The sequence below is a fragment of the Lepisosteus oculatus genome, chromosome 23 (genome assembly GCF_040954835.1).
Source record: "Lepisosteus oculatus isolate fLepOcu1 chromosome 23, fLepOcu1.hap2, whole genome shotgun sequence".
Taxonomy (NCBI): Eukaryota; Metazoa; Chordata; class Actinopteri; order Semionotiformes; family Lepisosteidae; genus Lepisosteus; species Lepisosteus oculatus.
The window spans coordinates 5,038,246-5,058,674 of record NC_090718.1 but is presented as its reverse complement, the minus strand read 5'-3'; the positions used below and the strand labels follow the sequence as shown (position 1 = coordinate 5,058,674).

The 20,429-nt window shown below is 53.4% G+C and overlaps 3 protein-coding genes across 7 annotated transcripts; 2 read left to right on the top strand and 1 right to left on the bottom strand.

Moving 5' to 3' along the window:
• The first annotated feature begins 540 nt into the window (after positions 1 to 540).
• LOC107075696 (apolipoprotein A-IV) lies at positions 541 to 4,179 on the top strand. 2 transcript variants are annotated; one of them, XM_069183093.1, is made up of 4 exons: positions 541 to 1,018; positions 1,401 to 1,462; positions 1,893 to 2,013; positions 2,954 to 4,179. In XM_069183093.1, the coding sequence occupies exons 2-4, from the start codon at positions 1,414 to 1,416 to the stop codon at positions 3,762 to 3,764; spliced, it is 981 nt and encodes a 326-aa protein (XP_069039194.1). In that variant the 5' UTR covers positions 541 to 1,018; positions 1,401 to 1,413; the 3' UTR covers positions 3,765 to 4,179. The 2 variants fall into 2 exon arrangements, with proteins under 2 accessions (XP_069039194.1, XP_069039193.1); XM_069183092.1 differs by lacking the exon at positions 541 to 1,018 and adding an exon at positions 1,021 to 1,084.
• A 736-nt stretch (positions 4,180 to 4,915) lies between these two features.
• LOC102690776 (zinc finger protein 79-like) lies at positions 4,916 to 9,709 on the bottom strand. Its single transcript, XM_006642318.3, has 3 exons — positions 9,515 to 9,709; positions 8,359 to 8,689; positions 4,916 to 7,919 (listed from the first exon to the last, which is right to left on the bottom strand). Exons 2-3 carry the CDS (start codon positions 8,636 to 8,638, stop codon positions 6,781 to 6,783), a joined length of 1,419 nt encoding a protein of 472 aa, XP_006642381.2. The 5' UTR covers positions 8,639 to 8,689; positions 9,515 to 9,709; the 3' UTR covers positions 4,916 to 6,780.
• A 211-nt stretch (positions 9,710 to 9,920) lies between these two features.
• Positions 9,921 to 19,198, top strand: LOC107075668 (zinc finger protein 696-like). 4 transcript variants are annotated; one of them, XM_069183087.1, is made up of 4 exons: positions 9,921 to 10,082; positions 12,175 to 12,605; positions 14,758 to 15,477; positions 16,093 to 19,198. In XM_069183087.1, the coding sequence occupies exons 2-4, from the start codon at positions 12,203 to 12,205 to the stop codon at positions 17,076 to 17,078; spliced, it is 2,109 nt and encodes a 702-aa protein (XP_069039188.1). In that variant the 5' UTR covers positions 9,921 to 10,082; positions 12,175 to 12,202; the 3' UTR covers positions 17,079 to 19,198. The 4 variants fall into 4 exon arrangements, with proteins under 4 accessions (XP_069039188.1, XP_069039187.1, XP_069039186.1 ...); XM_069183086.1 differs by lacking the exon at positions 9,921 to 10,082 and adding an exon at positions 11,222 to 11,606; XM_069183085.1 differs by lacking the exon at positions 9,921 to 10,082 and adding an exon at positions 11,223 to 11,677.
• Positions 19,199 to 20,429: the final 1,231 nt, after the last annotated feature.

Sequence of the window (20,429 nt, the reverse complement as noted above, 5' to 3'; positions counted from 1 at the left end):
ACGGGTAAAGGGCCCCTTGAGATCATGGGAGCCGCTGCTGTTCATCCATTGAGGGTTTGCGTGACGTTGACAGTGCTTCTCTCTTTTCGGGTGCTGAGAATGAAAACAGACTGAAGCCCAAACATCCTAGAAGTTTCTTCCATAAGAACCAACAGTGAAGAGGCTCAGGCAACCTGGACACTGAAGCTGGGGGATGGCGGGGGTACAGTCACACCAGGGGCAAATGGACCCCTTCAAGAAGACAGGACATCCCTTCTCCCTCCACTCAGACCATGCCGAGAAGGAGAAAGAGACCGTGTTCCTCCAAAAAAGCATCTCCTGTCACAGAACTGGCAACTAGGACTTTCTGTGAACCACTCGGTTCAATAGCTTGCTCGTTGGATCAATAAATTCTACAAAAGTGACTAATGACCTAATTTCAGCTAATGTTGTCCCGGATGCGTGTAATCTGAGACGTGGTTGATTATCACAGGTGAAAGGTCTCCAGGTTGCAGCGCGGGTGCCTGCTTTCACCACACACCAGCGGATCTGACCGAAAGAGGCTGTGTGTGTGTGTGACCATGCACTTCATCGGCGCGGTCAAGTACAAAGTACCCGAGTTCCAGACAGCGGAGACGAAATCAGCACCCCAGTCCCCGGGAGAGTCCTGCAGTATCAGGGCTCGGAGCTTTGTGTAATCTGGGAAGATACGGGCGCCGAGGAGCTACACTCAAAATCCGCCGCGATAAGTCAGTCTTGCCCTGCACGGACGTAACGTCACGTGAGACTTTCGTCTTGTTTTGCCAGATACGAGGATCACGCAGCCGTACAGTAGACAGCAGGGATCAAGGTTCAGTGGAAGAAACCACCTGGCTGTGTTGACTACAATGGGTGACGTCTCTGCGGGGCCGTGCTGTGACCCTCCACATGCTGCTTGTTTACAGCGGCCTGGGGTCAGTCCGGCCGCTGATAAGCGCGGGTCCCGCTATAAGAGCCTCAGCGGGAGGAGACTGGGTCCTGACACCCGCTGATCTGGAAGGTAAGAGCTCTGTGCGCCCTCTGATCCTCTCTTTCGCAGGTCTCCGCTCACAGCTCTGGGCATGAGGTGAGCGTCCTCGCGAGACGCCCTTGATGAAAGCACTGGGGCTGCTGTGCACTCGTGTGTGTGTGGGTGCCTGTGTGTAGATCTCCTGTGTCGTGGCTGCACGAGTAATAGGCTGCAGGGTTTCCTCAAACTACAGCTCTAGATAACTCACTTCCCCGGTATCATTTTGCTTTCCTCCTGCTCTTGCTGGTTAATCAGTCAGAATCCTGACCGGAAGCAATGGTCCTGTTCTGGGAACCTGTCGTGAGGTCCACTGGACTTGATCAGCTGTCACGGTGAGTCAAATAATAACGGCATTTCTGTGCTTCTTTTGCAGGGCGCAAGAAACCATGCACCTAGAAGCTGTCGTCCTCGCGCTGTCCTTGGCCCTTGTGGCAGGTTTGTGCTCCTAGTCCCGAAATGTCTGAGTCTGTCATGATCCCCCCTTGGTCTGAAGACCAGAGTCCTGGTAGAGGAACTGGTCCAGAGCTGCCAGCGGGGCAGGATGGGCCTGTGCCTTTGGTTAATGTTGGCACGCTGGCACCTGCGGGCACCAAGCCAGAATAAATGCTGCCCTGGGTGTTGACACTGCCTCTCCCATCGTCATGGATGTTTATGTCCATGAGATGTACCTTCATAGCCTGGACTTCTGGGATAGCACACCAGGGCCTCACCGCTGAAACGTGCCTCACGCAGGGGTGCAGTGTGGGTGAACAAAACTCGGGGTGAGGCAGCCTCACTGCGCCCCCCCCAGTTGTGCTGGCAGGTGGAAGAGTTCAGGGTTCAGTGCCCCTCTCACTGTTGCTTCTTGTGGTTTGTTTGTCTTCAGCGTTCCCACTTCACCAGGACTCCGGCACAGGCGCCAGGGCAGGGGTCTGGGACTACCTGAGCCACATGGCCAATCACGTCAATGACAAGACCCCGCAGGACAGGCCGTCCAAGGAAGACAAGTAGGTGCATCTGCCCGGACGACCAGCTTTTGTGTTACAGGCTGTCACCTCATGCATGGGCTTCAGGTCAGCAACGAGATAAGAAATTAATTTTCAGGCGAAAGGGGATTCACGTCTAACCCCAGAAACCTGGGTCTACAGAGAGGGCGTTAGAGAAGGTCAGGCGGGGAGCTGCGTCAGCAGGGGTAGGCAGCAAGGGAACAGGGGAAGGTTTATTCCCTGCTGGAAGGAGTCACACCTGAGGAAGGCTCCACAGCTGGAGCGTTGTGTCTCTTTTCTTTTCCTTAGTCTAATGGTGAAAAACAATTCAATTCTTGGACTGATGGTGAAAAGATAGTTAAGTTGTCAGTCTGATGGTGGGAAGACAGTTAAGTTCTCAGTCTGATGAGGAAAGACCTCATCAGACTTTCACCTGATGTTGGAAAGACAGTTAAGTTCTCAGTCTGATGAGGAAAGACCTCATCACACTTTCACCTGATGGTGGAAAGACACTTAAAATTCTGTCTGATGGTGAAAAGATAGTTAAGTTGTCAGTCTGATGGTGGGAAGACAGTTAAGTTCTCAGTCTGATGAGGAAAGACCTCATCAGACTTTCACCTGATGTTGGAAAGACAGTTAAGTTCTCAGTCTGATGAGGAAAGACCTCATCAGACTTTCACCTGATGGTGGAAAGACACTTAAAATTCTGTCTGATGGTGAAAAGATAGTTAAGTTCTCAGTCTGAAGGTGGAAAGATAGTTAAGTTCTCAGTCTGATGGTGGGAAGACAGTTAAATTCTCAGTCTGAAGGTGGAAAGATAGCTAAGTTGTCAGTCTGATGGTGGAAAGGTAAGCAGGTTCTCAGCCTGATGAGGAACAGCCTGCTTGCACCGCGCTGTGCTGGCCGGTGGAGGCCTGTCCCAGTGGCTGAGCTGGGTGTGCTGTGTCTGTGCCTCCTGCAGCGGGCTGTGGAAGAGCCGCCTGGAGAGCGCTGACCTCTACGCGGACCCCCAGCACGGCCCCCTGCAACTCAAGCCGCGCCTGGACTCCGAGAGGCTGCGGGCCCGCCTGCTCAGGGAGCTGCAGGAGCTGCGCGAGAAGCTCTCGCCCTACACCCAGGAGGCCCGGCTGCAGCTGGCCCAGATCCAGGACCGGCTGGGCCCCTACGCCCAGGGGCTCCGGGCCGCGGTCAGCAGCAACGCCCAGGAGCTCTGCGGGCACCTCCACGCCTACATCCAGGAGCTGGAGAGCCCGGGCCATGCGGCCCAGCCGAGCAGCCCCCACCAGGAGGTCCTGCAGCGCGTGGGTCAAGCCCTGGATGACAGCACTCGGAGACTGGAGCCCTACCTGGAGGAGTTCAAGGCGCAGACGGCCAGGGCCGTGGCGGAGCTCAGGGAGAGCCTGGCGCCCCCCTCTGGCGAGGCCGAGCTGTGGCGGCGCGTGCAGGACGCGGCGGCGCGGCTGCTCGGGGGCGCGGACGGGCTCGGGGCCGGCCTGCGGGGCCGGGCCGGGCGTCTGCGGGAGCAGGTGGGCCAGCTCCTGGTCGCGGCCCAGCCCGTCCGGGACCGGCTCTCCCACAGCGTGGCCCGGTTCTGTCAGGACTCCTCCGCGCAGGCCCGGGACTTTGGCGCGGAGGTGGAGACGCAGCTCCGGGAGCTGAGCCAGGCTGGGGTCCCGGCGCTGCCCTCTCTGCGCGCCCCGGGCTCCCTGCAGGAGGACTTCGCCAGCCAGCTGAGCGCCCTGCTGGAGGACATCAGGCAGAACCTCAGCTGAGCCGAACGTTGGAGTCTCTGGGCCAGCAGAGCAGCCAGAGAGACAAGCCAGGGCAGCTCAGACAGTCTCATTTCAGCTGTGGCTCGAGGCATTTAGCTCTGCTGGACACACAGAGGTAACTGTTGGCCCTCTGTTTAAACAGAGCCCGCTGTGCAGCTCCTCGCGGGCCTGAGCTGTTTCTCCAGGCCCCCGGAGTATCCAGAGGGTCTGATTCCTCCCTGCTCTCGGCGTCAAGGGCTCCTGCTGTCGGACAGGCGGAGGACGCCCCTGTCCCACTGTCGCTGAGCCCTGCGCTGTTTGTACACAGACAACGTCACATTGTGTGTTTCCTGGTGTTCTTTGTATGTACTGGTGAACGATACCGAAGACATTTGGTTTTGCAGAAAAATAAAATGTATATATATTTGCAGAAAAACCGAAAAGTCTCTGAAGTGTTTATTTAGTAGAATACTGGTGGGGTTCCTCAGTCCCAGCGCCTTTGAATGATATTTAATGGAATGTACTTTCTTTACAATGAGGGAAAATAATTCTGTTAACTGTTTTGGAGAAAATACCACCTTACCTGTCGACACCTGGGGTTTGGTTCATAATTAAAGACCGTCCTGAGGAAAGACAGACCCCCGTCTATTGCTGACCTGGCACAAACACTCACACCGCTGCCCTTGTGGTGAGAACAGGCTACTGCCAGGTGATGCTCCAGGAATCCCTGCCTCCACCCAGACAGACGGACCCTGGACAGGTCTGACCCCACTGACCTCACAGCAGGACCCCTCCTGCAGCCAGATCCAGCCAAACCGTCAGTCCTCTCCAGCTGGAGTGAGAGAAAACCTGGCTAAGACATTCAGGTAGGTAGCTGCAGCAGCACACCTGAACAGGGCTCCACAGCCAAAGCTTTGTGTTTCTTTCTTCTCTTTTCAGCATGGAGTAAACCTTTACTTGTTCCTCTTTAAGACACGGAGAAGATGTGATACATCTGGATTTGCACAGTGGGACTCATTGTGAAAACAAGGCACAAATGTGTCTTAACACCATTTCACAATACTTCAGGTCAGCCCAGTGAGTGCAGTAGTAATGACAACATATCGATGATGACTATTTAAAACCCCAAAATAATTTAAAGCTCACAGCCCTGTGCAATAACACACATCCAATACAACAGCAATGTTTTATTTGGTGATTTAAAAACACAGTATTAAACATATTGAAAAGGGAAACACAGCAGCTCACACATCCACAATAATGGGCTTTAAAGCAACCACTTCAAATATTCCTTTCCAATTTTTCTATTTAAATAGTGAGGCTTTGTAATATAAAATACCTTCACCCACAAATCTCTCTTTATTGATGGATTACAAGTGAAATGAAGAGTCTAACTGAATCTGAACTGATATGGTATTACTAATTTGGTACTTTGTGCTACAAGGAGAGCAGTCTGGGTTCAAACCCCTGTAACTTTATCTGCAGTCCACTGGGGTCCAGCTATGCTGAGTCTGTAACTCTTATTGCTGTGATTATGCTATTATGCTGTAGTGTAAGTGTAGTGGTGGAAATCTGACCACACAGCTGCTGGAAGTGACTTGTCCTCTACAGCTGTGGAATTGTGCTGTGAATTGATGAAGTCAACCCTGGTTTGACCTTCAGTGACTGGCCTCTCCAAAAGCTCTGTAACGCTACCTGCAGCCACAAGAGCACTTTCTATAGATCTAAGGAGGGTTGTCATGTGTCTGTTTTAATGCCCAACTCTGTTCTACTGTGATTACATTTGAATCTGGGTGTGACAGTCCTTTTTTCTATGCGCAGTGTTAATTGAACTGGCTGTTCACCCAGGACCGGCAGGGTGAGTCTTTTTTAGGACAGTGAGAGTCAGGTGTTCCTGTTTTCTTTTCCAGTTTCTGGAAATGGTTCAGGAACTGTAGTGTAGAACTGTGGATAAATTAACATGGGTGTCAGCTCATGACTCCAACTTGAGCAAACCAAAGCTCTTTCTCAACTAGCCAACCAGGCAATAGCACACTTTGTGTGATTTCTGCTACTTGAATCCATTTACTTTAAATGCTGTAGTGTATTTTCCAGCTGTGCCTGGATGCAGCAGGGGGAATCATCCTGCAGCTGTGCAATTTCAGTCTTTCAAAGCTGTGGAATTGCGCACAAGAGTCTATGCGGTTAGCCCTGGTTTGACATCAATGGCTAGTCTCTCCAAAAGCCCTCTGTGTAACACAGGCTGGACGGCTTCCCCGGCTGGTACGTCCTCTCACTGAACGACATGTTTAAACCCATATCTCTGCCCCGTGGTGGAAACCAGCTGCTGGATGGATGCAGTCTTTGATAAGCATGACAGGTGATGGACCAGGCCATTCTCTGGTTATATGACCCAATACACAGGACTGTGTGCCATCTGAGCAATGGGCTGTGGGTGACTGTAGATCTAGTTTTTTTCAAGCCTTGTTCACATTAGTGTTAGAGCTATGGAAATGCAAAGTGACAAATGTGATCTTAAAGTTAGAGCATGTCTTGGTATATAACTAAGTAGCACATTGTATGTAAAAAGGATCTGTTCACCTGAAAGGGGGCTTCTACAGGAAGAGAGGCCTTCCCAAGCTAGGAAAGTCTCCACATTCACACATGCATTTGAAATAACGCAGGATAAGAGTCATACGCTGAGAACAATATACAGATATCTGATCTTGTGGAGCATCAGTTTATAAAGGAATTGTCAGTCTCATACAATCATCTCCCATCTGTAAATTCATCTATAGATGTTCTTGAAGTCCTTCTGACAGGAAATAATGGCTTATTGAATATCTTTATCTGACGTGACTTGCAGAGACCAGGGGAGGGTGATTTGGCACAGAGAGCAGGACCTTGGTTTGAAGCGTCCTCAGGATGGAGCGCGGGAGGGGGCTCAATGCCTGCTCGCTGTGACAGAGTGAATCCGTGGCACAGCCTGAGGATTTGAACCAGCAACCCCCTTGTCTCGCAAGTCGCTGCTTTTCCACAGCCACCGGCCTGGCCGCCATCAGCCGTCGCCCTTGTGGGTGCGCTGGTGCGTCTTCAGGTTGCCCATCTGGCTGAAGCTCTTCCCGCAGTCGGGGCAGGGGTAGGGCGTCTCCCCCGTGTGGACCAGCTGGTGGCGCTTCAGCTTCCCCGAGTCCTTGAAGCCCCTCCCGCAGTGGGCGCAGACGTAGGGCGCCTCGCCCGTGTGCGTGCGCTGGTGCGTCTTCAGGTTGCCCGACTGGCTGAAGCTGCGGCCGCACTCCCCGCAGACGTAGGGCGCCTCGCCCGTGTGGGTGCGCAGGTGGGCCTTCAGGTTGCCCGACTGGTTGAAGCTCTTGCCGCAGTGCGGGCAGGCGAACGGGCTCTGCCCCGAGTGCACCTGCTGGTGCTTCTTCAGGTTCTGCACCTGGTTGAAGCTGCGGCCGCACTGGGCGCAGCTGTAGGGGCTCTCGCCCGTGTGGATGCGCTGGTGCTTCTTCAGGTTGCCCAGCAGGCTGAAGCTGCGGCCGCAGTGGCCGCAGGCGAAGGGCGTCTCCCCGCTGTGGCTCCTGCCGTGCTGCTTCAGCGACTCCAGGTAGCGGAAGCTCTTGGGGCACTGCGCGCAGCGGTAGGGCCGCTCGCCCGTGTGGATGCGCCCGTGGATCTTCAGGTTCCCCAGCTGGCTGAAGCCCTTGCCGCAGTCCGCGCAGCGGTACGGCGTCTCCCCGGAGTGGGTCCGCCGGTGCGTCTCCAGCTTCTCTGAGTCCCGGAACGATTTCCCGCACTGGCCGCAGCTGTGCGGCCCCGCCCCCAGTCCTGCCGTTTCCCCCGGCCCCGCCCCTTGCCCAGCTCCTGGCCCCGCCCCTGGTCTCGCTCCTGGTCCCGCCCTTGACTCCGCCCCCGGCCCCACCCACGCCGTGTGGCCCCGCTCGTGCCGCCTCAGGCTGTCCAGCCGGTCGAAGCTCTGCCAGCACACGCCGCAGTGGTGCGAGACCGCCACCGCGGGGGCGCCCAGGGGGGCTCGGGGAGGCGGCGGCGGCCCTCGCGCTTGCGAGGACGCGTTCTTCATGGCGGAGGAGCGCAGAGCTTTCAGGTACTCCTCCCTGTGCTTGTTCTTCACGTGGCCCTGCAGGTACTGCTCCCCGGTGAAGGAGACCTCGCAGTGCGGACAGGGGAAGGACACTTCCCGGCAGCAGATAGGCCGGGAGAGAGAGAGAGAGAGAGGTGGGTCACTGAGGGTGAGCACATCCTAAACTACCCGACCCAACCCGCAAGGAACAGTGCTGCCTCTGGATCTCGACTTGATGTGCAGGGAGAGGGCAACGGGTACCTCCTGGAAACTCCTTACATTGCTGGATGGGTCACTTACAGCTGCCCCGTCGGTGCCTACCAATCTATTGTTAAAAGACTTTCAGAAGTGGCTGGTAAAAACTGACATTGCTGACTGTTAGAAAACGCACCTTTCACAAAACATGCCCTTTCGGGGTGAAAGGTCACCTCGCGAGGATCTAGACAGATGTTTGTAAACCTTTAGAAAATCAGATGTAAAAGCATCAGCGCATGGTTGTTTTGCAAACCACTGCTAACTTTTTTTTTTTGGCACACCAAGATCGGTACTCACAAGTCCTGCCTGCAGCCGGGATGGTCTTGCTGCGCTGCCAGTCAGGTCCATCCTCGATGATCTGGACCGAGCCCAGTTCCGAGATGCTGTTTGCGATGCTGTCGAGCTCTGGGTGAAGGGGTTCCTCTTTCACGGGGATGGGTCCACCTGGAGGGGTGTTCTGCTCCTGCAGACTTGGGCCCTTCTCTGCTACACCTGCAGACGGGAGCTTGGTTTCCCCTTCTGCCGTGATGGAACATTCCAATTCCGTGGCCTCCTCTTTGATGTGAACGGTTTCCATCCTCAGCACCTCAGCAGGAGCATCTGGGCATTCTGCAACACCTGCACAACACTGACCAGTACAGCACAGACTGAGCCACCTTACAACACTGACCAGTACAGCACAGACTCAGCCACCTTACAACACTGACCAATACAGCACAGACTGAGCCACCTGCACAACTGACCAATACAGCACAGGTTCAGGCAGCTGCACAACACTGACCAGTACAGTGCAAATTGAGCCACCTTGACCAGTACACATGCTTTTTGAAACGACCTTCTGCAATATAACGTGCACTCTAACTCCTGGGGTTATAGCAGTTTTATCTTGCTGAAATAAACGCATGTATCAATATTTCGGCAACAGACATGAGCAAGCATCTTACCCGAGTACAGTTAATATATCCCTGGAGTGATGCGACGGACTATGGGCTTCAGAAGAGCACACGGGTTCAGAAGTAACCCCTAGGTTTCTAAGTTCCGTCAAGAATTTAATGATTAATCTTTTTATACTGCACCGTTATTCTTCCACATTTTACCGTCACTGCTCCTGGGGAACATTTTGCAATAACAAACCATAGCAGTTGTTTTCGATAATGCATTTCATCAGCGATAAACGCTCATTGTAAACCAAGCCCTTTAAAAAAGAGGTTTCGTTCCTACTGCACGTCAGAGCTGCAAGATAAATACTTTTCCACAGCTCTTCGTATCTCTGTTTTGGCTAAGCGTCTATTGTGTTACTGTTTCCAGATGCTCGCAGTAGTGTTTGCTTCACGTTGCTCTCACGCTATTTGTTTTACATGTGTGCAAGTTAGGGTGCATGTAAACGATTACTGTAACTGTACACTACATTCCCAACATTTACGGTCTTGGTTTCCGGCGGAACTCCTGTTACCTTCAGCTCCTCAACCTCCTACATGCACGCAGGTTGAACCACGCATTAGCTCCATACTGGCTCAAAAAATGAAAAACAACCCCACAAACTATGAGGTAGGAGATATACAGTACCCGTGGCACGGGCGAGCTATTTACGAGCTAATTTTCTATAGGTATTTTTTTTCCTTGGCAAAACAGATGTGCAGGCTTACGACTGCCCCCAGACTCGTTAGAGCCAATCAGAACCCAGACCTTCGTCACGTGTACTAGGTCCCGTGAAGACCGTGAGAGACGCTGAGCCAATAGCGTCACGACAAGCCAGCGATCGCCTCCTGCGATTGGCCGTCTGCCACACCTCCCCGAGCAATCCGACCAATCGGAGCCGCGCTTGATTAAAGGCGTTGCGGAGACGGAGGAGGTTGTGTGAGAGAGCGCTGTGGCTGGTCGGTGTGAAGTTGCTGTGGAGATGCTGCCTTCAATCAAGACTGAATCGCATTCGACAGCAGCATTGACACCTGGCCGGATCTCGGAAGATAAGCAACGTTGATCCTGATCCGGGTCGGATCCGGGGGCTGGCGTGTTCACAGGTTTTCATTCCAGTTCGGCTTTTAATCTAAACGAGCCCATTACTGTTTAAACTGGACTGATTGAACTACGTCAATGTCTGGAACTTGACCTGAAAACCTGCAGATAAGACTGACCCTCCAGGACCAGGGCTGGTCACCCGTTGTCCTGTCAATACTTGAGGGTTGAGGCTGCAAGTATTAGACCAGCAGAGGGCGCTCTATCCTGTGCATTGCAGTAATTCAGTGCACCAGCAGTGTTTGTGAGAGCTGGGGTTTTAACCCTGGTGTCCTGGCTAAATTCCACACTGGGCTTGGATGGCCTGATGTTGAGGGAGGCTAAAGATCCCCTTTGATGCAAATGGGCAGTGAGTTTCCCTCTCCTCCTAAAACACTTACACGTGTGTAGCTATAACTCCTAATCCCGCTGCAGATCTCAAAAGAGTTAGATCCGAGTCCAGCTGAAGTAACCAGTCCAGAAACCGAAAGGGCACACAGTTAAACGCAGTTAAAAACCTCCCCATCAGGTGAAGTTTTCTCTTTTGCTTTAATATGAACAGGTTCATAGGTCAATACGGCTGAAATGGCAACTTTTCTGATGAAAGTATGATATCGGAGACAAAATTTAATGTTTCCGCCCACTCAACCGCACAGAAAATATTAGTATTAAATGCAAAAGCTCCCGACACGAGCAGAGAAACAAAATTGCAAACATCGTTATCCCAGAATCCAGTAATTCGGTGCCTGAACTTCCCAGCTCGTTGTACCTGATCATGTGATTTCTCCCCCAAAATAAGGATCTGTATCTTGGCAACGAAAGCAGCACTAAAAATTCAGACCGGTTTGGGTCTCCAGCGTCGTTGTAGGGGGGCATCACACCCCCGGGAAACTAAGGCGCTATATCTCGCGAATGAAAGCGGCACAAACGCTATTTTCAACAGCACAAACGATGAAACCCACCGCATTCGTTAGTGCTGTTTGTGGGAGGTCAACTTCACGGGGCTAGGAGACCTCGTAGGGAAAAAGTGTCTGGTATTAGTTTTCGCTAGTCTGTAGTAAGTAAAAGACATCTTTACTCATTCTGGCTTGGGTCTCTGTCCTTTCTTTCAAAACCCAGAGAAGAGAAACTGACCTTTTTATCGTATAAAGATAAAAAAACAAATGCCCCAAAATGTATTTAGCATTCTTTAAAAAGCTAGACCTAGAAAATCTGAGCTCACTTCACCAGCCCTGCAGGATCGGGGCTGGACAGCTCGGGTCAACTACTACAATGGTGTAGTTGAAGAGAGGAGGTTGGTCACCATTTGTGTGCCGTGCTAGAAGATAATCGTATCCTTGGTATCCATATCACTGTACCGCATACTGGGGCTACATCGGAGTGGAGAACACTGGTCGCTTTTTAAAAAATCAACATGCAATAAGACCTCCACTTCCAGTAGGGGCGGCTGTAGAAGAGATGACGAGCTACAGTGTGCCTCTTCTTTGAAACTCCAGCATGTTGCGCTGGGGGCAGCGAGGAAAAATGTCCAGTTTGATCCTGTGATGGAGGTAACGGCGGCGTGTGGGTCTGAGTTTGAGATATTTGGACTTTGGGTTAAAAACGGGCTGTCGAGCAACCGGTGGGTATTGGATGGAAGATGACCTATGTAACTGCGAGTGCGTGGCGTTAAACCGTTGTTCGTGTATTTCGGCAGGAGGGTCATCGGCAAACCGTGGGCTCGTCGCGCAGCCTGCCAGCACGCCTGAGTTTTTTAAAAAAAGTTTCAGGGTTAACCGAGTCGCGCCAGCCGGGCATGTTGGCAATAATTCCGTTTCCCTGGCGTGCGGAGAAGCTCTTCGGCAGCCGTGTTGGCTGGGGGGGAGAGACGGAGCTTTTGTCTGCACGCCGGAAACCCGATGGTCTTTACTCTGTAACACATGAGCTGGCTGCCGCGGTGCCAGTGCTTTGTGTGCAACTCGCTCGGCTCGGCTGGAATTGGTCTTCGTCGCGGGAATAAGCTGTTTTAAAGGCCGAGTTAGGACGTGAGCTTAAACGGTAGTTCAGTTTTTGTCGGTTTGAGTAAGCATGCGATAAGGGCCCGTCCGTCTCTGAAAGCGCCGTTTCTGCCCCCGGCAGCCGGACGGGCTGACCCTTTGACCCGAAGATGGACACCGGGGGCCCCGAGGCGACCCTGGAGGACGAGCTGGCCCTGGCCGTGCAGCGCGCCTTGAGGTCCGCCGTCGACGCCCTGGTGACCGACATCTCCCGCCTCGTGCGCCGCCGGCTGTCCGAGCGCGAGCGGGAGATCGAGCGGCTGCGGGAGCAGCTGGACGCCTCGGCCGGCCGGCCCAAGGCCCCCGAGGGGGCGGCCTCTCCCCGCGGCGCAGCCGGCCGGCCCAAGGGAGACCCGATGCAGGAAATCCACAAGAAGTTCCAGTGCCCGCTGGTCTTGGTGCCCGAGGAGGTGGCCCGCGACCACGAGGAGTTGTTCTTCCGCCTGAGCGACAGCGTGAGCAGCGACACCTCCTGCATCTGCGGGCTGGAGAGGATGGACGCCGTGGTGGAGGGTGAGGAGTGTGGTGTTCGTGTCCTGCCGGGTTGAAACCGATGCAGTCGGAATAATAAAATATAATCCTGGTGCCCTAGGAGTAAGGAGGGCATTCTTATGTTTTTTTTTATATATACGGTTTCTTTAAAGAAGGAGAGAGAAAGGGGACATGGTCTTTTTTTGAAAAGGTGTATTTGTAGTCTTTTTAAAACGAGTTTTGTCAAAGGCAAAAAGGAGATCAGTCAAAGGCTTCCCACTTGGACGTTTCAGTGTAAAAGACGCTGCAAGTAGAGGTTCCATGCTGAAAGGAGACGCAACGTTTCTGGAGCCTTCTTCAGCGTGGAATAAACCTTTACTTGTTCCTTTGCAGCCTGGTCAGGCTGTACAGCCCCCTGCTGTGTTTGAGAGATACTGCACCTGCTGTATTAATGGCTGGGTGGCTCCGGTGTGATGTCCCTGTTTCCCAAGGCGAGATCTCCAGCTGTCGGGGGTCGGCGTGGTCTGGAAATTCCCACCGGGTGCGGCTCTTCTGACACCCAGCTGGTTGGCGGCGTGCTGTTTTGTGACCAAAGGCCGGGTTGTCTCGCCTCTCTGCTGGTGTCGAGCTGTTCAGAATGTCTCTAGCGGTAGCCCAGGCTGCATCTGGTTTGGCTCACGGTGGAGCTTGGTGTGATGTCACCAGCATCCCGCCAGCTTGAAGGGGCACACGTGCCAGGTCCTCACCCCCCCCCCCCATGCGCACGCTATAAAAGATCCCCTTGACGTAATCCCACCGAAAAAGGGGAAGAAAAACTTCCTGTCAGTGCTGGTTCTTTCAGTGGAATCTGTCACTTGCTCAGAGTTTGTTGAGAGAAATTCCGGCTTTGTATCTAAAGCACAAGCTTTTCTAATCCATACAGCCATCCTGCCATTATTGACAGTTCGCTCTTTGAAAGGCCTTTAAACCCCTGCGATGGCAGAATTTTAATGCCAGATCAGTCAGTTTCATTTTATTGCATATCCACGCGTATAGCAGTTTTGGGCTCCCCAGCTGTCTGCCTTTGAACCGATTTCTGGCTTTCTCAGGTCAAGGCATTTGAGAGAGGCAAAATGAGCGCTCTCCTGTGGCATAAGGAAGCTTCAGGTTTTTAATTCTGCGCTGTGCCTGGCGTTTCCAGTGCTTCTGTAAGGCCTCTGTTAAGAGCTGGGTTTGGTCTCCATGCCAGGGAAGGGAAATTCTCTCTTACACAGAGCTCGGAGAACAGCGAGTTAGTTCCTGGTTTGCGGGGAGGGGCTGTTGTGCACTGGCAGGTTAAAGGAACCTGGTCTGGACAAGAGGCAGTTTGAGCTAAGTGCATGAGAAACGTGCTGAAGGTCATCCCAGGGGACTTTTGCACTCGGTAGTGAAACGAGGATATGGGATCCAATTCAGGAGCTAAAAGGGAATTCATATAGGACTGAGAATAGGGAACCCTTCGTCGAGCAATGCCAAGGGGATCAAGCAGGCGTCTCAACCAGGTGGCCAGGGTTCTGATTCTGGGCTCCTTCAAGAAGCTGTAGATCCATTGACCTGCTGCCCTGCTGAGTGAATAGTCAAGTGGGCTCCCCTATTTTTGTAGCCCTTCCTGTTCTGCGAGGCTGAATCTTATGAGTCTCTCATGTTTCATCTTTTTTGGGGACGGGAAGGAATGGCAGTGTAAGGTTGTTGGAAATGATGTAGTTCAGGTGGGGAGCTGCGTCAGCATGCGTAGGCTGCAAAGGAACAAGTAATAGGTTTATTCCAGGCTGAAGAGAGAAAACGCAACGTTTCGGCTGTGGAGGCTTCTTCAGGTGTGAGAGAGACAGGGCAGACAGCGAAGGTTAAAGAGCACAGGCGAACAGAAGCTGTTCCTGAGTGGCCTCTCTGCCTCTCCCCCTCTCCCATCTTCTGTTCTCCTGTGCTGTTTAATCTTTGCTGTCTGCCCTGTCTTTCTCACATCTGAAGAAGGCTTCACAGCCAAAACGTTGTGTTTTCCGTCTTCTCTTTTCAGCACGGAATAAACCTATTGCTTGTCCTATTGAAAAGTATGATGCCTACACTAAGCTCTTGTCTCGGACTTGGGGACAGGGGTAGGAGGGCAATGTGACTTCATTGCTACGTGAACATGAATGAGACTTCATGGGGGTTTTCTGTCCTTCTCGCTGTACCCCAGGCGCAGAAAAGGCGAGGCCTGATAATCTTCCCGACCGTGCCCAGATGGAGATCTCGCCAGCGCTGCAGGACGCCCCTGGGGTGTCTGGGGTGTCCTCGCCGAGGGGTGAGGCCAGTCACGCGGCCGTTCGCCGGGAGCCTGCACCGCTGGGAGCAGGCCGTCGCCAGGCTAAGGGGGCTCGGGCCGGTTCCGATCCGGCCCGCGTCAAGCAGGAGGATTCGGAGCTGGCCGTGACGCTCTTCCCCCAGGGCGCGGACGGCGCCGGGCAAGACGGGCTCAAGCTGGAGAGTCTGGACGTGGACATCACCGAGCTCCATTCGGTCAGCTTCGTCAGGGTGCTCCCCCAGCCGGGCGCCGTGCAGGTCAAAGAGGAGGAGCCCGCGGGGCCCGGCCAGGAGAAGGGCGACAGCAGGCCCGCGGGGGGGGCGCAGCACCCGCCCCCAGGCGGCGGCGGCGGGCAGGAAGGGGCCGCGTCGCAGGAGCCGCCTGGACAGCCGGACAGAGGTCCCCCGCCTGAAGGCCAGGCGCAGGAGGGGACGGCGGAGGCTGGGGACCTGCAGGAGCAGGGAGGGGCCGCCCCGGGCGAGCAGCAGCAGCAGGACGCGCCGGAGGCCCCCCGCCGGGGGACGGCGGCGAAGGAGAGGCGCGGCTGGCCGAAGGGCACGAGGCGGAGGAAGAGGCAGGAGAGGAAGCAACCGAGACAGAACTCGAGGAGAAGCCGTAAGTCCGCAGAGCTCCCCGCTGGGAGTCTGACACTCGCCGGGTTTTCTACCTGCGGAAGGCTGGCCAGTAAGGCACTGGTAACACTAGACGAGTCAGAAGGCTTAGTTTCGTGGGGTAGCTGTTCTTGTCTGCTCAGCTATTGTGTTTTCATCTAGCGAGACAAATAGCGAGGCTCAGGATCTGCGCCTGTGGCTGGAAGGTTGCCAGTTCAAATCCCGCGGCCGGCAGAGGAATCCTACTCCCTTGGGCCCCTGAGTGAGGCCCTTAACCCCAGCTGCCCCAGAGGCGCTGTACAATGGCAGACCCTGTGCTCTGACCCCCAGCTTCTCTCCCTGTCTGTGTGTCTCACGGAGAGTAAGCTGGGGTCTGCGAAAAGACAAATTCCTAATGCAAGAAATTGTAAAGGGTTAATAAAGTGATGTTGTTATTATTATTATTATTATTATTATTATTATTATTATTATTAAATTCCAGCCTCAAATGGTTGTAGTCCTCCTGGTGAATGTTTGCGCATCTGAAACATCCCACCAGGGGATAACCACACAGGCGAAGTGATCCGGTGGTGTCTTGGTCTAGGAGCGTCGGAGGTAAATCTCGGTTTGTTTCTCCCAGCAGCTCCGGCAGCAGCGAGGGCGAAGGGGGGTGGCCCGCGTGCCGGCGGCGGCGGGGGGGCGCCCGCGGGCAGTCCGAGCTGCAACAGGAGGGGGAGGCAGGAGCAGAGGCCCGAGAGCCGCGAGGCCGCCGCGTCTCCGGCTGCTTGCCCTCCGGCGGCCGCCCGGGACGCGTCGGCACCCACCCCGCCGCCGCCCGCAGCCGGCGGCCAGGCCGAGCCCACGCCCCCCCCGGCCAGCTTCAGCTGCGAGGTCTGCGGGAAGAGCTTCGCCCGGAAGCAGTACCTCACCTGCCACCGGCAGGCCCACTCCGAGGAGACCCCCTTCGAGTGCCGGCGCTGCCGCAAGCGCTTCAAGCAGCTGTCCCACCTGCGCACCCACCAGCGCATGCACAGGTCCCAGGGCACCTTCAGCTGCCTGGAGTGTGGGAGCGTGTTCGGCGGGGCGGCCGACCTGCGGGCCCACATGGGCCAGCACGAGGCCAAGAACTACACCTGCAAGCACTGCGGCAAGTCCTTCGCCCTGCAGCACTTCCTCAAGGTGCACAAGTGCACCCGCCAGGAGCAGAAGGCCTTCCTGTGCACCCAGTGCGGCAAGAGCTTCACCCGCAGGGGCAGCCTGGTCGTGCACCAGCGCCTGCACACCGGCGAGAGGCCCTTCCAGTGCACGGAGTGCGGGAAGACCTTCATGGCCCGGGGCGCGCTGCGGACGCACACGCAGGTGCACACGGGCGAGACCCCCTACAGCTGCAGCGAGTGCGGGCGGCGCTTCGGGCACGTCAACTCCCTGAAGGTCCACCAGCGCATCCACACGGGCATCAAGCCCTACCACTGCAACGAGTGCGGCAAGGACTTCAAGGAGTGCGGGGGGCTGCAGATCCACATGCGCCTGCACACGGGGGTCACCCCTTTCGTCTGCACCGTCTGCGGGAAGAAGTTCACCCAGGGCTGGGGCCTCCGCAAGCACATGCACTGCCACAGCGCTTAGGGTCTCCGCAAGGCTGTCTGCGTGTCTGCGTGTCTGCGTGTCTGCGTGTCTGCGTGTCTGCGTGTCTGCGTGTCTGCGTGTCTGCGTGTCTGCGTGTCTGCGTGTCTGCGTGTCTGCGTGTCTGCGTGTCTGCGTGTCTGCGTGTCTGCGTCCTTCATAGGCTACTATGCACTTTGCATAAATTCGTCGAGCTCAACAAGAATTCACAGCGAGGAGTTGCTTTACCTACAGTAGGTGGGCTCTGTAGCTGAGGTCCGGCTTAAACTAGAAACCCCTTCAGGTACTCACTTTCAACCTCTCCCCGGGTCTCGCCATACCAGGAGTTTGACCGGACGTAGGGTGTCACGTCGGGAATTTCACCAGACGTGGGAAATTACGTGGTTTATATCCGGCGTAACAGTTTTTTTACCTCCCAAAGGCCCCGTATTGAAATGATCAATCCTAGAAGGTTTCTGCTCAGCACACAACGAACATGTATCGAACCCTCCGTCTCACTTTCTCACAACAGTCCGTGTCTTTTAATGACTGAGCAGCACAGTATTAATTCTATAAAGGTAACTTTACTCTCTGTCCAATGTTTAATTTACTGGACCGTACATTTTTAGTGCCGCATCTGGGAGTCGTTCGGATGGGAGGATGGCCCTTCAGGAGATAAGTAAATGAAACCGTTCGACTGGATGAGAAAGTTCTGAAACCGTCTCGTCGTGTTCACACCATGGCTGCGAGGAAGTTGCTTCAGAACTTGTGGGGAAATCGGGATTCTGTAAAGACTTGCGGAATGGAATCCTTGCTGACGTTGGGGATTGGTTTCGGGCTTTGAGAACGGATGGATTTCGGCCCCTTCCCCCGCCCCACGCAGAGGGTCTCCGATCGGGACAGTCGAACGGCAGGTTTCAGCAGCTCTCGGATCATGATGGACGCCTGGACGTGGACATCACCGAGCTCCATCTTTCCTGTGTCACCTCTCCTTATGTCTCTGGGAAATAGGGAACAATCTGAGGCCAGTGTACCATTCCGGGGGCTTCTGTTACACTTCCAAAGAGCAGAGCGGTTTTTCTTGGATTTAATTTTAAAGAATAAATAGAGATGTGAAAACGCGTTTTGATTTATGTCAAGCGTGACTGGTCTGTGCAATGATTTAACAGTGACCTATAAATTTTGAGATTTTGTTTTTAAGACGTGTGCATTGTTCAATCTATATTCTGTGCTTTTCCATGTTGTTTTGTTCAGATTTCAATGGACATGGAAGGCAAGGGTATATAAGCATTGTTTACAAATGTGATGGTACAAGTTCGCTAGCTCTAGCTAGCTTCATAATTTTTTTGTGTTAATTTGCTAATGCATGAGTATTTTTTTTTTTTTAAATGATGATTTAAACTGCTTTAACTTCATCAGCTTCCACCTTCATATTTGAAAACATGTAGGTGATGAAACCTGTCGTGTGACTGCAAGACGGCATTGCTCTGATTCTGGTAGAGGAGTGCTTTTCTTGGAAAAGGGCTCATCTTGTTTGTCTTACGTGTAGGAAAGGAAGTACAGGTATGTTCAGTTTTTATGTATGTTAGGAATTCGTGGCGAGAGACGCAGAATGAATTCTTTGGCGGTCGGAGAATAATGATAAATGTTTTTTTTTAGGCAGGGTGTCCCATTCTTAGGCTCGACACGTGGATGCTTTTAAAATGGCAGGGCCTGAAGGGGTGTCTAACGCGTGCGAGCTGCCGGACCAGTCAGGCGACCCATTCCTGGGTTCTGATCCACCTTCTCGGAATCTCTGGAATTGCCCTTCCTGTCGGGCCTGTGGTCCTGCTCGACGTGAGGCCAGGACAGCAGCGTCCAGGCGGGTGACACGGAGTTAGTGGACTGGGGTGGGAGTTTCAAGGAAGTGTTTGTCTCTGCTAGGAAGGCTTTTCCCATGATAAAGCAGTATCCCTTCTGTAAACCGTTGAGTGTGCTTCGGACACTTTTACTCCTTGTGTTTAGAGCCGACAGTGAGGGAAGATTTAGGATGGTGAGTTTCCTGGGAATGAAGGACAGCGCTGTTTTTCGTTTTGCATAGGACCTTGTTTTTAATAGAAGAACAACTGAAATCAATAAAATTCGAATGTAGAAGTAACTCTCAACTGTTGTCGGTGTTTATTTTTTTTCCCTTTGTTTCTGATAAGTCTGCAAATAGACACTAGAAATCTGACAACGGCAGAGTATTTGAACTGTTCTTTTTTTTTTTTAAAGTCACGCAGCAGATTTTAGAATCCCCCTGTTTTTAAAAGCCCCATCTGTTGTTCAAGCCCTGACCCCAAGTGGGACGACGAAGTTCGCCGCTGGCCCCCAAGGACCGTCTCGAGCAAAGGAGCTGTGCGTTCTCAGGCTTGACCATACCGCCCCACCAAGCGCCGTGATGTGGTCTCTTTCTGGTTTGCGAAACCTTGGCAGTTGATTTTTGCTCTCACAGAGCCGCACTGACAGACGTGTTGCCCACAGTGGAATTCGGTGGGGTGTTACAAGGCGCCCAATCTCTTCCTACAGACAGTTTGGGGTTTTTTTGCGGGGAGGGAAAGGTGCTGCATGTTCTTGCATAGCTCGTGTACAGTGAGGACCGGCAGCAGCCTGGATGGGACTTCCAAAAAGCCGAAAAGAGGATCTGGGGATTTTCCTCGTCCTTTTTTTTTCTGGCCGGTGAGTCACTTTCACGTGAACACCAGGAGGGAGGTTCTCTCCTCTCCAGCTGTGGACTCGGGCTCTGAGCTGTGGTTACGTGCTCTACGTGTAGTGTAGGAGCGAGCTCAGCTGTTCTTCTCTTACAAACTTGTCATTCAGGCGCCTTTCGGATTAAAACGCCACTTTCCTCTTGGAGCTTAAATATGGAGAAACCAAAGACAAATGAGTGATTTGGCCGGGTGGGGCTGCACACTGGTGGTGACAGTGGGATTCCCCATGACCTGGCAAGAGCATTGAGTGGAGTGTCCAGAAAAGAGCTATATAAGTGCAAGAAATTATTATTGTTTATACAAGAAGAAAATACTGAGCCATTCACCATTGAGTACTTGAAAATGTGTTGTGTGATCTACAGGGGCTGTTAAAGTAGTGCACATGATTGTTAGCACTTTACAACGTGTAATAAATGCTAGGCTTGCAAACAAGGCGTATACTATAGACGCATAGATAAACACGCAAGCACGTACTGTACGACGGTTCTCTTCTATCCTAGAAGGCTCCACAGCCGGAACTTTCTTTTCTTTGTTCTTTGACTTGTTTTTCTTCTACATCCTATTTCTTTCGGAAAGCCCAAGTGGGAATATTTCTCCAGCACAAAGAACACGAGCCTCCCTTCCGTGTAATGAATCCCGTGACAAT

Excerpts from the sequence above, each read along its gene's own strand:
- LOC102690776 (XM_006642318.3), bottom strand. The coding sequence starts at position 8,638 with ATGGAAACCGTTCACATCAAAGAGGAGGCCACGGAATTGGAATGTTCC. Across the intron at positions 7,920-8,358 it reads CCCGGCTGCAGGCAGGACTT|TGTCCTTCCCCTGTCCGCAC; the intron begins GTGAGTACCGAT and ends GCTGCCGGGAAG.
- LOC107075668 (XM_069183087.1), top strand. The coding sequence starts at position 12,203 with ATGGACACCGGGGGCCCCGAGGCGACCCTGGAGGACGAGCTGGCCCTG. Across the intron at positions 12,606-14,757 it reads GATGGACGCCGTGGTGGAGG|GCGCAGAAAAGGCGAGGCCT; the intron begins GTGAGGAGTGTG and ends GCTGTACCCCAG. Across the intron at positions 15,478-16,092 it reads ACAGAACTCGAGGAGAAGCC|CAGCTCCGGCAGCAGCGAGG; the intron begins GTAAGTCCGCAG and ends TGTTTCTCCCAG.
- LOC107075696 (XM_069183092.1), top strand. Across the intron at positions 1,463-1,892 it reads GTCCTTGGCCCTTGTGGCAG|CGTTCCCACTTCACCAGGAC; the intron begins GTTTGTGCTCCT and ends GTTTGTCTTCAG. Across the intron at positions 2,014-2,953 it reads AGGCCGTCCAAGGAAGACAA|CGGGCTGTGGAAGAGCCGCC; the intron begins GTAGGTGCATCT and ends TGCCTCCTGCAG.